Source organism: Scatophagus argus, chromosome 5 (genome assembly GCF_020382885.2).
Source record: "Scatophagus argus isolate fScaArg1 chromosome 5, fScaArg1.pri, whole genome shotgun sequence".
Taxonomy (NCBI): Eukaryota; Metazoa; Chordata; class Actinopteri; family Scatophagidae; genus Scatophagus; species Scatophagus argus.
In genome coordinates, this window is record NC_058497.1 from 18,495,121 (window position 1) to 18,509,261 (window position 14,141).

Here is a 14,141-nt window from a genome sequence, read left to right on the forward strand (position 1 = left end):
TCCATCACAGATTAAGACTTAAAGTAATAAAATTCAGGAGGTTGAGTAACTGTATGCATAAATGTGTTTAAATTGTCATATTTAAGACTGCATTTGATAAGCTTCTTTATATATATAACAAATTTCACACATTTTTCCTGTCGCTTGCTGCTGTATGATTATTTTCATATTCTTTCATCTGTACAGTCATACTGTACAGATGAAATCCGACAATATACTGCCATAATAAAACAAAACACACGAATCATTTGAGTCTCCACTACATGAACAGATCAAATGTATTTAATAGTAACAAAATAACATGAACATACAGCATTAATATCAAATGAACAGCAGACATTTTACAACAGTTCCTGAGTTGTTACACAAATCATTGACACTAATGTTTGAAACGACAGGCTCAACACTGCAGATACACACTGAACAGTAAATACTGAAGGTTTATTTCCAATAAACAGTATTGCATATTTACAATAAGGTATGGAGTGCAATGTATGAAAATTAAAAGATAAAAAAAATGTATGTATTTATGTACATTAAATACTGAGTCAAAACTGGACAATATGTCCAATACTCATAAAATAATTAGTAAAGCACAGAAGGTCACTTATACACAGAAACAGCACTCTAAAAATCATACTTCATCACCTTTATAGTACATAATGACTTTGCAGCATAGTGGGATATATGGTATTCAAATTCACGGGTTACTCATACATACTTGTTATCATTTGTAAATATAAGAAAGGCTGATAAATTGTGCCTTACGAATGTGAGCTCATCAGCCTTTTATGCTCTGCTGCTTATTGCCTGTATAACTACAGTATATACAAAAACAAGTTTCAACTCTTCCCAACGTGAAATAAATTAAGAACATGTTTGTCTTATGAACAAAAATGCCGTAAATTAGTTCAGTAAAACAATTTCAGTGTACTCAGTAAAAAGTTTAAGAGTTATAAAAGAGAATTTGAAGGAATGGAGCCTCCAACATCTTTTGCAGTGACACCATGGACCAAATATCAAATTGCACAGCTTTGAAATGGTTTTATTTTATAATAAGTACATGCTGGAAAACAACCCTAATAATGAGTTAAAAAAATGTTTTAATTGAAAATTAATACTAATGTTATTAATACTAAAAATGATATTATAATATACATATATATATATATATATTAAAAAAAACATGAAACAGTGCCACAAAATGATATTAAAATTACTTTGGCAAGTGTGTTGGTTTGATCTTAATGTGCATCAGAGAATAATGTGCCATGTTACACCTCAAACCTGTCCATCCCGAGCATCATTGTTGCAAGTTAACCTCAAGAGTTTTTTGTTTTTGTCTTGATTCCATCGTATTGTCAGCCTCAGCTATCAAATGATGAATGAAGACTTGTGGCGAAAATGACCCTGTGAAAAATCATAAAATCAGTTTGCCAAACTCCTCCTTCAAAAGCTTCTTTTGTTCATATTAAGACATGCAGATTCTGATTACCTCATCTGCATCGCCGTAGTCGACCCGTTCGGTCTGCGCTGGCCAGTTGTAGCTGAAGCAGGCAAAGCAAATCCATAATAAAAGACAAAATCTTTCACATGGTGTAGAATTAAAGACAGGTTATCATATCGTCTCTGCTGCTTCACAGCTGTAGTTTATACTCACTTATTTTCATTGTGACCTTTTTTGTGGAAGCATCCACGTTTAAGGGAATGACAAATGGAAGCAGCCAAACAGATGAATACCATCACGGCACCAAACGATTTAAGGAAAATCCCAAGGATGTCGACATCATCTGAAACAGCACGCAGAGATTACAGAGACTGTTTATTAAAACACTTAGGCGAGCTGAGAAATATCCCTGCATGCAGTGTCATATGATGAGTTGTGTTCTTCTTCTATATTCTGATTATATTTATTTTACATGGGGCTGAATTCATTTGTTGATCAGCAGACGATTTTGATTATCGATCAGTGATTTTTGCCAGTTTTTAAATAAAGATACCAAAAATTTGATACTGACGCCTTAAAAACTTCATATAATTAAGGCAGCAAAACTACGGGCTCTGGTGTCTTGCTCTGGATGGAAAATAGTTACTCCCTTTGACATTATATGTGATTTATCAAAGAATAATCGGTGTACAGATGCAGTCCTCAGTTTAAAAAACATAACAGTATGTCAAAACTACAATTAAAACAAAATATTGTGGAACTTGTGATAATAAAAGACCTTCTGCAGCATATGCAGTTTTTCACAGACGTCGATTGCTATTTCATCCAGTGTTATGCTGTCTACAGCCCAACAGAAACCGTTGTCTGCTTACTGTCAAGTGTACATTAGTTAACATGGTAAACATGACAGAGGGGCCGTACAGAAAAGGGATGGATGGATCTCCTGTCATTTCAGATGGTCCACCTGTCCTGTCTGTCTTCCTACTTCTAGCAGATTGCCTGAGCTCAGTACCCACCTTCTCAACTGTTTCCCATCACTCATTAATTGCTCCAGTCCATTATTCTACTACTCGATACAAACATCGTCTTGTTCCTGAGCTTCTTTACCCGTCTGTCGTGTTAATATGCCACCATTTTGCCAGATGTACCCGCCAGACTTTTAACTGCAGTCTGCTTTTTTGTTTATGCAAGCTCCTACTGTCTGCACACGCATTCCAGAAAACGACAAAGACGTTTGGTTTTGTGTATCTAAGAGAGTCACAAAAACGGCTTCTCAAAACACTGACTCAGATGTTTAGACACTCACAGACTTCCATCTTCTGCGGGGGACACTGCGCATGTCCCGCATCATTCTTTGCCTGACAGTAGTACTCCCCTGCGTCCTCCTTCCTCACCCTTCGAAATTTCTGAGAAGATATTTTTAGAGATGTTTCAGTGCAATGACACATTGCATTGTCAACAAAATGCTAAAGGGATGCTTGGCTGTGAATAAATTCTTGTTATAACATTCTATGATATGGGCTTGAAATGTATTGAATTTCTGTGTAAGACTTTTAACCAGTTAGTATGTGTCTGAAGTCAACCATAAATACATCACACTGGCTTTAAATGCGACATTTCCCTTCTTTCGCATATGCCAGTTTTTTTCATTTGGCTTCCTCACCGGCTATTTTTACATGCATGAATTAATCCTGCTATTAGTCATCTGATGTTTAAGGATTTATTTAGATTGAGCAGTTCACATTAGATAAGCTGTTGTTGAGAATCGTTGACGGTAAAAGGTCCTATCCATAAACATGACACTTAGCCAACTACTTCCTCCACATTTGGGGCAGAAAAGGTTGATTTCTGAAAAATATTGTGGTGAAAACATTGCTCATTGCTATGCTTTTAGTGATACTTTGTGTGGACAGCTAAAATAAATTAATTTAACGACCGTCTTTTCTTACCAGGCCTCCGGTGTCTGGGTTGATGCTGTACGAAGAATTGACCAACTTTGGGCTGTTTTTGGGGTCCTGAGGAAGCTCCTCATTGTTGTGGAACCAGCGGTACTGAGGAGCAGGGAAGCCCTCGTTCTCCAGACATCGCAGCTCGGTTGACGTTCCGACTGTGACTGCGTCCGGCACGCTGCATCGCGGTACCACGGGCTTCACTGCGCAGAGACGCAGATGAACATCAATCTTTTGTTATTGATTAACCTACTGATCATTTTTCATTTAGCTGATTAATCATTTCTTGCCAAGAGTTCGATGAGAAGATTGATGCCACACTCATAGTTAGCCTGGTGAGGTTGTCACCAACCTCAAAGAGACAAATAGTCCGGCACACAAAACCTTGTCTAACAGCATGTTTTTGTTTTTACACTCCAGTTTCTGCATGCATTTAACAAAATGAGTTAATTTTAGACTCAGAGTTGCTGGAAGACAGATTTTGTTCCTCTTTGGGCAGAGCCAGGCTAACTGTTATCACCTGCTTCCAGTCTTTATGCTAAGCTAAGCTAATTGGCTGCAAGCTATAGTTTCATATTTAGGGGACAACCACAGTATAAGACAAGTATTGACTTTCTCATCTCATTCTTGCCAAAAAAAGGTGAATAAGTGCATTCCCCAAAACTCTTCATTTAATATTTGTCCAGTGACAAATATTAAATGAAGTGCTGTAAGTCTTAACCAATCAGGAAGCAGTCTGTGATGTGGTATCTCTGCTCACTGCACTGTACCTCTAACTGCAAGACTAATAAGTATCTCATCAAAGTCCCTTTGATCATCGATGGCGGCCACCTCACAGCGGTACTCTGCAGTGTCTGACCGAGTGGCATTGAAAATCAGGATGTTGGCGGGCTCTCTGAGCTGAGCTCTGTGCTCCAAGTCCCCTTTTGAGAGAGGAAAAAAAAAACACTTTACAATTGCTCATTCACATACACAGTGAGACTTCACAGTTGAGGAAAAACAGATTTCAATGCCAAGTTCTTTCAAGGTACCATTCATTCGCCTAAGCTTTGAGCCCTGAGACTTTTCTTTGAAATGGTTGGTCTAACTGGTCGATGGGAGTTTTCAAAAAGAGTTTCCAAGAGGTTTACCTGCTATCTTGTTTTGAAAGTACACATAACTGGGGACACCGTTCTTAATCTTTTTCCATTCAATCCTCGGGTTGTTTGTTGAGATGGACTCTATTAAACAGGTCAGTTCGATGGCTGTGAGGGAAACAGAAAGCGTGAGAGCAGGAGGTAGCATCCCGCATCAGGAAAAGAAAAGCTACTTTAGCTAAATAGGTTAGAGTGATTTTCCAGCAACTTACGCTCAAACTCATTTGCCCACACAATCTTGTCTGTGGTTCGGAGGATTACCCCGAGAGATGATGGAATGTGACCTGCGGAAAAAAAGAGAAAGACACCAAAACGCTGAGTAACCCTGATGGCACACACAAACATTTTCATTAGCACACATAATCAACTGGGCACGTTGCCTAATAAACAGAGGATTAGAGCGATAAATATAGAAACTCTCAAGAGAGTGCGGGAGCCTTGGGATCTGATTTAGGGTCAGCATATCACATTAATTACTTCACTTTTCTATTTGAGAAGATTAACACCTGGGGCCAAAATGTGTACGTTTTTATACGCATTTTTTATTGCGGAACATGCACAGCACAGTACAGGCTTCTGGCAAATATTCCGACTTCAGTATTTCATTTGGATCTTTTATGGTGGTTGACTGGATAATAATTTGGCTGATGACGGCACACTGAAAGAGAGAGCAGAATCTAAATGTTAAAGTGCTGCAATAAAAATATTAATAGAGGAGCGTCTGTAAATATTTGAGCAGCGAGACCTTTGTTTATTGTTCTGGCTTGACTCCACCACGCTGCATTTTAAGTGAATCCCTGACTGAGGTTAAAGTGCTGACTGTCAGCTTTTCAGCATTTTTTGTTTGAGGGTGATGACACACCCCGGAGAGCCAGTGTGGGAAGACACGCATGTATACATAATCCCTGCAGTTTCAGGACAATGCAGCAGGACAATAAGCAGAAGCCTACAGACAAGGAAACCAATTCAACCTCAAGAAGGGACAGCAGTGCAAGGGAGCTCCAAATTATTCATGATGACTTGATTTGAGTTTATCTTTATTAATTTAGTTCAGCATAAATGGATAACGAGGGTATCGGTTCCTTTAACCAGTGGTTCTTCTGCTGAGAAGTGGAAAGCGTCTGGTTAAGGAAAACTGCCAGGGGAAGTAAAAATAGAGAAACAAAGTGGACGGGGCTGTCTGACGTCTGTCAAAAACAAATCTGATGTTGGGATATGAGCATCTGCGTCACCGTTTCACTCGATCTCACGGGTGTTTGGGTGACAATGTGCCTCTGAGGGATGGCTGGAACTGGGTGGTGACATGTCACTCATCAGAGCAGAAACCTCCCATTTCTTTACGCCAATAAATATACACCCTAATACATCACAGGATGCCAGGGTTTGTTTGTTTTTTCAGCTCAGTTCTTCTTTTAGTGAGAGATCTTCTTAGCTAAGTTTGTGACACTAATTTGCGCTGAGGTTTGCAGAATAAATACTTTATAAAGATCCCCAGACAAAAGAAATCAGAAGCACAAAAATAACTTAACAGTGGGAATGTGCTTAAATTCGAAGCACATTTAATCATCCGTCTTGGTTTCCCCCTGGCACAAACAACACGAGATATACTTATTTTAAGTTCCTTGCTTGAGCGCACTCCTTTAAGCAATCCGTGTTATTTCATAAATGTCAGATTTTAATGGCAAGAGACATAATTCACGTTCAAGTTCTTTTTCTGTTTTTGTTTTTTTTCATTTGGGCTGGCAGAAGACAGGAGTGTAGAGCGAAGGGTGTACAGCAGCAAATTAAGAAAGTGTGCGAATTAATTACAATTTCAAATGTGCACATTATTCCACAATGTGTCTGATTCCAAATGCCGAGGACAAATAAGCACGTTTCCACCTTCTTCTGCTAGTCTATACTCAACCTATTGTGTCTGTGCCACTTCCAAATGCAACAATTGCTGGGTACACATGCGACTGGCGGCGCCCATGCTGAGTAATGAAGGCATTCCTGCTCCCAGTGTCGGCAGTATGAAGACTGAAATTAGATAATAACAATTATCTGAGCAGGCCTTGAACACTGCAAGACATCCCCCTCCTGTTTTCCCCGAGGCGCTGCGCACTCTGAGCTTTCTATTCAAAGCGGCCTCGTTACCGCACGAGTGACCCTGAGATGTACAGTAGGTAGCATATAGCTGACGCTCTGCCTGACTGTGAAGTGATGGAAACATGGGTCCTGACAAAGCATCCGGTCATACAGGCACAGCTGCGCACGCTTGATGAGATCTGACTCCCAGGTCTCAGCTTCCGTCTCCGTTGCTGACTTTCCCACCCTGTACATCAAGAGCTATTTTTAGCGACAGCTGTGACTGGACATCCCGAGAGACACAAGCTCGACCAGCAAACGCTCCCTCGGCATAAGCATGTTCTGGGTGTCAAACTGCTCTTTGGAGAGTGGGGTTGTGGGCTACGGTAAAAGCAGAGGCTGTCGTCACGTTTACATGAAGGAAAAAGTGGGACTCTTTTCTGTTTAATCAACAAGACCTTAAGTGGAATCTGTGGCACAAGTACCTCATCACACAAAAACGGGGATTGCGACAGGGTATTGTGTAATTAGTAAGTCCAAGTTTACAGGAAAATATTAATTGAATGAAGTTTTGCTGATGTCCATTTGTTTTTGCACTCTGTAGCACTGATAAAAGGTCCTTGGGGGCGACCTTTGTTACATGTCAGCCTCCCTCCCTCCCTCCCTCTTCTCTCTTTGGCCAAACATTTCCAAAGAACAAGCTAGGAAAGGCTCCATACATAAATTTTTCTGCCATTATGATTTGCAGTAATCCATAACTAATAACATGGATACAAGTTAGAGTATGCCGCGTGCTCACTAATCAAAAAACAAAAATTAGCGTAGCGGCTGCATAAGCATGCACAGTGTTGACACGATTCTTAAAAAAGAAAAGTAGGCCGTGGGAAAGAATAAACCACAGTCAATTAACAGGACAATGTGTACCTAATTACTAATACAGGCTTAGGATAAAAGCATTCATACAACAATGGCTGGTCCCCCTAGTGACACAATGTAGGCCGAAGAGAAGACATATTTTTGAATCATGAAAATAATCTCACCGCTTGCTGGAAAGCAAACACAGGCTTGTATTTAATCCCTCTCTTATTGTAATGCATAGACAAAGTAGGTCTATAGTCTGTGCCGACAGAAATATGCTCTTTAATAGCCACATTCTGCAATCCTCTTATGTGCAAAATATGAAAACAACCACCCATCCCCATCTCGGCAACAAACAAAAATGTTGAACCAGTGCATCTATAAAAAGCTTTTTTCCCAGACATTCCAATGCAGTCGCTGCAAATATGCCGAAGGCAGAGTTAGCTGCAAGCCACACGGACAGACCGAGGACCAGAGGGATTCACGGCATAGTGGAGTGACTGTGTAATAACAACTAATCACTCCATGACATCAGTAAGAGCCGGGCGTGTTGTTATAAGCTCAGAAGGGAAATGGAATCAAGAGACATGTGAATCATATTGACACGGGCAAAGATAAAGTACTGAAACTGATTTAGTGACCCAGAGGTCGCAAATTTTCCAAGATACCAAACACATCAGGCAGAATTTGGGGTAAAAGTGCACAAAACATAAATAATATTTCCATTTGATGGGACCAAGTCGACAAGAAGTGGTTAGTCGAACAGGCGGGTAATTTATAAATCGATTTATCTTGTCCCAGCTTCTCAAACGTGAAGATTTGCTGCTTTTCATTGTCATGTGTGGCCGTAAACTTAATATCCTTGGGTTCTGTTGAATAAAACAAGGAATTTTAATGCGCTTTTTTGCTCTGTGTGAAACCATAACAGGCATTTTTCACCATTTTGTGACATTTTATAGACAAAACAATTAATTAAAATAACAGGATATATTCACATGTGATGCCCTCAGTGTGGAATAACATGATATTTCCAAATTTAAAGCTACTTAAATGGAAAATTCAAGGAAACTCAATGTTAAAGGGTTACCATCATCTTACAGAGATGGAGCAGGGGGGAAGAAGAACAAAAACACGAACTTTGTCGTAATTTAAACAAAATCATTTAAATTTATGCACCAATGTGTCTAAGTGAAAAGAAGCATGAATTAAACAGTGCTAACACTTGTTAATATTCAACATTTAAACCTAAAGGCTGTCTAAGGCTTGAGGGAATAATTTAAGGCTATGAACATGAGTTTAAAAAAGTTCATTTCAGTCATTTCTCTTCCTGCTGGTGGCAGTGGACTACAGCTACACACCGCATCCACCCCAACACGCTGAACACAATAAATTAAGCTCTTTGCCTGTCGGTTGCTTAGTCATTTGATTCACACTTGCAGAGAGGACCTGGGTGAAGAGTTCAACACTTACTGATGCAGTCTGCCATTTGGAAATGACCCGCTCCACTGCCAGTTCTCACCCAGCAGCAGGGTGACCTGACACTAAGTGCACACCAGGATGGATTCAACACATCACTGGGCACCAGCTGCATTGATCCACCCAAAAAGCTCCAGCTGTTTATGGACTGTGATGATGCTGCTGCTGCTGATGATGATGATGATGATGATGAGGCATGTCATCTCCACCATGTGACCCACAATGAATGGCTTTTCACTCTCTGCAGATGCCCCACACACCACCATCAATCACCACTTGATCGCTAAAGGTCAATACACACACTTATCAAACCCAGCACCTAGTCAGCATTCAAGCTGGTTACGGAGATGCCATATGAACTTTGGTTAACCACACAGACTGTCACTGCATGGCTCTGTGGCTGTGCTGCATGTACAATACAAACACTACATGCATGTTATTTGAGATGCATGTTGCCGGCCTGCGAATTTCTGGTACCCTGCATGTCAACACTGACACGACTGTCGCATGTTATCTTTTCCATCGCGTTTTCATTCTGGAAATTTCCTCAAAATGATCCAGCGACACATGAACAAAAGAACGAAGCGAGGAGGTTTGTTCCTACACTTTACGCTGAAAAGCCGCGTCCAAAGCTGCCGTGAACGGCTCTGGTTAGCACTAAACACTAACATCAACATACAGTCAGACGTTAATTACGTTAAGGGCGCCCTTACAGCGACGTCATTACTCAGGTTTGATTCGCACAACGGCAACGTAATGTTACAGGAGACACGGAGAAACACCTCCAACAGCCCAGCAAGGCGCTCCAGCACACAACGACGCCGCTTTCTTCACTGTTCTCAAAACCTGTTTATGTCGAGCTAACGTCTGCTCTAACGTTAGCACTGACAGCCCCGTTACGGCTTTGGACCGGACTAACGACAGCCGCACCTCGTCAAGTGCGGGATCGCTCTGGAAACAGCAACCTTTCAACGGGAACAATAACTTACCCAGGCTGGTGTACAGAACAAAACAAGCCACGAGTCGCACAATCGCCATCTTGCAGAGTCTAATGTATCGGTTACAGTAGCACACACGCAAACACACAGGCACACACACACACACAGAGCAGCACCTCTGAGAGGTATGAGGATGGAGGCAGGACACACTGGTGGATGTTGCCATCGACGAGTTTCCATAGCTACAAGGGCTTAGGGGGGCGGATCCCTCAGCTCTGTCTGACAGGCGAAGGGCGGAGCTAAACTTGTACTCCTCCTCCAAAACCACTAGAAGGAAGTGTTCAGATGAAGCACTAATGCCACACGGTGAAAACACACTGTTTATTACAAGTAAAAGCCCTGCGTGGAAATGTGAGAGTACGTAATTATAATCAGGAAAAGTGCCTAAAGTATTAAGTGCAGTGCTGAAAAGTCACCTTAGGGGCAAGAAGTTCTCGGACTTTATGGTAAGTAAAAGCAGCCATCGTGTAGAAAGGCCCTTTTCAGAGTAATGTAAATTATATGATGTATATTGTAGTATTGGATAATAATTATTGATGCGATAATGTGTACATAATGTTCAGAATCAGAATTGTCTTTGTTTCCATGTAAGTGAAGAGGTTTCACATTACTAGGAGTTTGTCTTGGTGATTGGTGCATACATAGAACGTAAGAACGAAGAACGAGTGACATATAATAATAGAATAAAATAAAATAGAATTTAAGGTAAAACAAAATAAAATGAGATAAGTAAAATAAATATGGTTCTGGAGGTAGTACAAAAGTGAGGTAGTACAGAGTAGAAGTAGTGCAAGTAGGTGAGGTAAACAGTGCAAATGGTCAGCAGGTGGATCGTGACATGGCATACATCAGTGTCCATACTGAAGTAGCTACACGGCTCTGCACTTTAGCTACTTCAGTATAGACACTGAAGTAGCTAAAGTGCAGAGCCGTGTGTAATCAGCTGGTGTTCAACAGACCAACAGCAGAGGGAAGAAGCTGTTCTTGTAGCGTGAGGCTTTGGTCTGAATGGACCGTAACCTCCTGCTTGAAGGGAGTTTCTCAAAGAGTCCATGTCCTTCATGTACTTTATGTAACTAAAGTGATCAAATAGACACGGTTGACTATAAAACATAACTGCCTTGTATGGAACTACTACTGATTTTCATTATGGATTAATCTACTGGTTATTTTCTCAATTAATCAGTTGATTGTTTTGCTTTGTAAAAAAAAAAAAGTGAAAGTATCTAATACGACAAATCATCCCACCAAAACACCCACAGCTCAAAGTAGCACATTACCAGAGGGCCATTTTTACAGTTTTCTGTTTGGATCAAGAGAGTCAAATAAGTAATATTGTGTCATGTGGTATCTTGAAAATCTGTAAGCCCACGAAATTTTCTTCCTTTTTAAACAAGCCAGAGAACATGAGACATACACATTGGACCTGAAATAAAATAAATAAACAGACAAAAGTGTATATGCTCCATGCAGCATTCATTTTGTGTTCTTGGTGTGTTTGAGCCGTAGATGACCACAAATGTACAACCTGACTGACATTTTGAGGATGCACATGTTGACTTGACTATGCAAACACACGAGCTGGTGTTGCATTAAAATCCCAACTCTGTGAGGTGAATTTATTTGTGGTTAAAGGTTGTTGACTGTAAGACAATACAGAGGGCATAACTACCATATATATAATCACTACAAGGACATCAGACATCGACCGGAAATGCCGACATCGTCCGGCATTTGTGTCCACAATCATCATACGTTTCTGCTTTTGGACCAGTCCTCATTACCGATCCTCCACCCAAACAAATATTGAAATGTTTCGTCATCATAACACCACCGATTGTGCGAAAATGAAACAAATAAACGGCAAGATAAGTGAACTATTTTGCAATATCTCCATTTTGGGTAAAATCAGCTGCATCGTGTAAGTAGGTCTATACTGCTGACACCAAACGGACGCCGCTAAGATTCAGCTGATGTAATTTATTTTCCAGTTGTAGTTTTTTATTTTCATTTTCAGCTGCTTGGATTCCTGCAATCACCAGCAGGTGGCAGTGTATAACCAGACATTACTGCAGCTGTCGATAAACTACACACTTCCAAACAACAGCACCATCTTAGGCAAACCTTTGGACTATCATGATGTAATTATTATAGTAGTAAATTTCGTAATTCTTCAGAAAACCTAAATCTGTTATGTATGATACATTTATTGTTATCATCGTATTAAACTGCTATACAGTTTCCCTTTCTTTGTTCACAGACAAAGTGAATTTAAGATTTGGGATGTGTTACAGAAAACAAAACTCACAAAAGGATGTTTGGAGTGTTAGAAGTCTGTGCTGATCCAAATCACAAACACACGCACACAAAAGGGCAAAAAGGGTAAATTGTAAGGTCCTGCGGCTCCCTTTGGATCCTGCTGCACCATCAGACCATCCTGCTGGCCTCCCACTGTGGCCGTGTTGGTAGTATATGTTGCTAGGCAATCATTCCTCCGTTTCAAGGCCCCTTCTGGATGCCCTTTGTCGCATCTCTTAGAAAACAATACATCTCCATTGTTTCACGGAGGCAGTGACACAATAAAGAAATATTATAGTTATTTTTTTAAAGGACATTTGCGTCACAACCGGATGTGATCACGAGGGATAGTTTACTGTGGGAGCAAAAGCTCAGCTTGTTTGTGCTTCAGTCGTTTGAGGTGAACCTCAGCCTGAGCCAAAGTTGCGACGCCATCACTATAACACAGTGAGTCATTTTACAGGTGTTTCCAATAGACACCTTCATTTCCTGTGGCATGTTGTCGCTGAGCAAGCTTGTTGGCATCATTTGCACCCTCACTGTATATCTTTCACCACACGAAGAGTGCACCGCTGTCGGTTTCCACTCATCTATTCAGTCCCGAACCCACAAGCTCTCTTTCTGTAAGCTTGACAGACAGGTCTAACACCAGCCGAGCTATTTAAGGTGTGCACTGTCTTGAAATGAGCACAGGATATGAAAGCATATCACACTGCATTATTATGCAAAATCTACAGTGAAATGAAACTGCAAATTTCTTTTACATAAAAGAAGATTATAACACTCAGGTGCTGCAGGCTGATTTAATGAAAGAAGTTCATATTCTTTCCAATAAGCGATGACATTTATATGAAGGAGCACAATATGGATATTTCCACTGTATTACAGTATATCCGTGGGCTTTATTAGTGCAAAATGTGGACAAAGACGGAATTAAAGTGTAAACATGTACATCCTATGTGTTGTACGAACAAATGCTTTGTTTATCTAAAAAAATAAATTATAATTTGCTCAGATAAAAGAAGATTGTCTAGTGCTTGAATACATTTTCTCCTTTTCACCACAAGTGACCATTTCTTAAACAGCTGGTTTCTCGGGGCGGAGTGCAGAGCAAGCACTTCACAGAAAATAACTAACTAAATGCAGAGAGTTCTGCAATGTGCCCACAACTAACTCTTTCCTGTTTATCTCAATTCAAACAATTAGAGAAAGAACATAAAGTGTGACAGATTGGCATGGCAGACTTTATTATTTATTATACATGATCCAGGGCCAAATATCATAACAAATCAATGTGTGTGAGGTATTGTAATGCATGATCTCTGCACTTCAAGATAAATGATACATGGCTGGGACTGATAATGGCACTCCAAGTCTTAAGTGATTCAAAGAAATGCTAATGTATACTATATATGGCTGTAAATTGGTCTTAACTGTCACACTTTCTCTGATGGATATTCTTATCTGTAAGTAACCTTCTGTGAGTGTCGAAAATCTTCTCTTTGAAGGTTCCCATAGAGCTCCCAGCCCCCCTTCTTATTAGTCTGTATGTTAAGGCATCTTGTTCCCTGCTAATGCTCAGCATCTTATTGTTCTTTTCCCACTAATGCTGTAATCTAATCCATTCTGTAAAATGTAGTCTGCATCTTAAAATGTGTGTCTATTTTTGGTGTCTGCTCTTTAGAGTTTTATTTTACATTCGAAAGATTGCAGCTGACACACATTCGGCTAAAGCTTTCATTAAAAAGATTCAGCAAGAAAGTGTCAGCAGGGCTCCTCAGAGCAGGACTGGGACTTTAAGAAGCAGCTTGAGGTTCAGATGGGGAGGCAGCTCTGAGATTCCCAGACACGACTATCAGATGGAAAAAGGCCAATGAACAAAGCAGGAGAGGACAAAGTTTCACATCACGGT

The 14,141-nt window shown here is 40.3% G+C and overlaps 1 protein-coding gene across 3 annotated transcripts; it reads right to left on the reverse strand.

Annotated features, from left to right (window-relative positions):
• Positions 1–266: 266 nt before the first annotated feature.
• jam3a (junctional adhesion molecule 3a) lies at positions 267–10,137 on the reverse strand. 3 transcript variants are annotated; one of them, XM_046389396.1, is made up of 10 exons: positions 9,923–10,061; positions 8,928–9,174; positions 4,745–4,816; positions 4,527–4,640; positions 4,167–4,319; positions 3,397–3,599; positions 2,754–2,853; positions 1,661–1,790; positions 1,496–1,547; positions 267–1,410 (listed from the first exon to the last, which is right to left on the reverse strand). In XM_046389396.1, exons 2-10 carry the CDS (start codon positions 9,046–9,048, stop codon positions 1,375–1,377), a joined length of 981 nt encoding a protein of 326 aa, XP_046245352.1. In that variant the 5' UTR covers positions 9,049–9,174; positions 9,923–10,061; the 3' UTR covers positions 267–1,374. The 3 variants fall into 3 exon arrangements, with proteins under 3 accessions (XP_046245352.1, XP_046245353.1, XP_046245351.1); XM_046389397.1 differs by lacking the exon at positions 8,928–9,174 and having other exon boundaries at positions 10,048–10,137; XM_046389395.1 differs by lacking the exon at positions 8,928–9,174 and having other exon boundaries at positions 9,923–10,122.
• Between the last annotated feature and the right edge of the window lie 4,004 nt (positions 10,138–14,141).

Excerpts from the sequence above, each read along its gene's own strand:
- jam3a (XM_046389395.1), bottom strand. The coding sequence starts at position 10,097 with ATGGCAACATCCACCAGTGTGTCCTGCCTCCATCCTCATACCTCTCAG. Across the intron at positions 4,817-9,922 it reads TGTTCTGTACACCAGCCTGG|GTCACATTCCATCATCTCTC; the intron begins GTAAGTTATTGT and ends TTTTTTCCGCAG. Across the intron at positions 4,641-4,744 it reads GTGGGCAAATGAGTTTGAGC|CCATCGAACTGACCTGTTTA; the intron begins GTAAGTTGCTGG and ends TTTCCCTCACAG.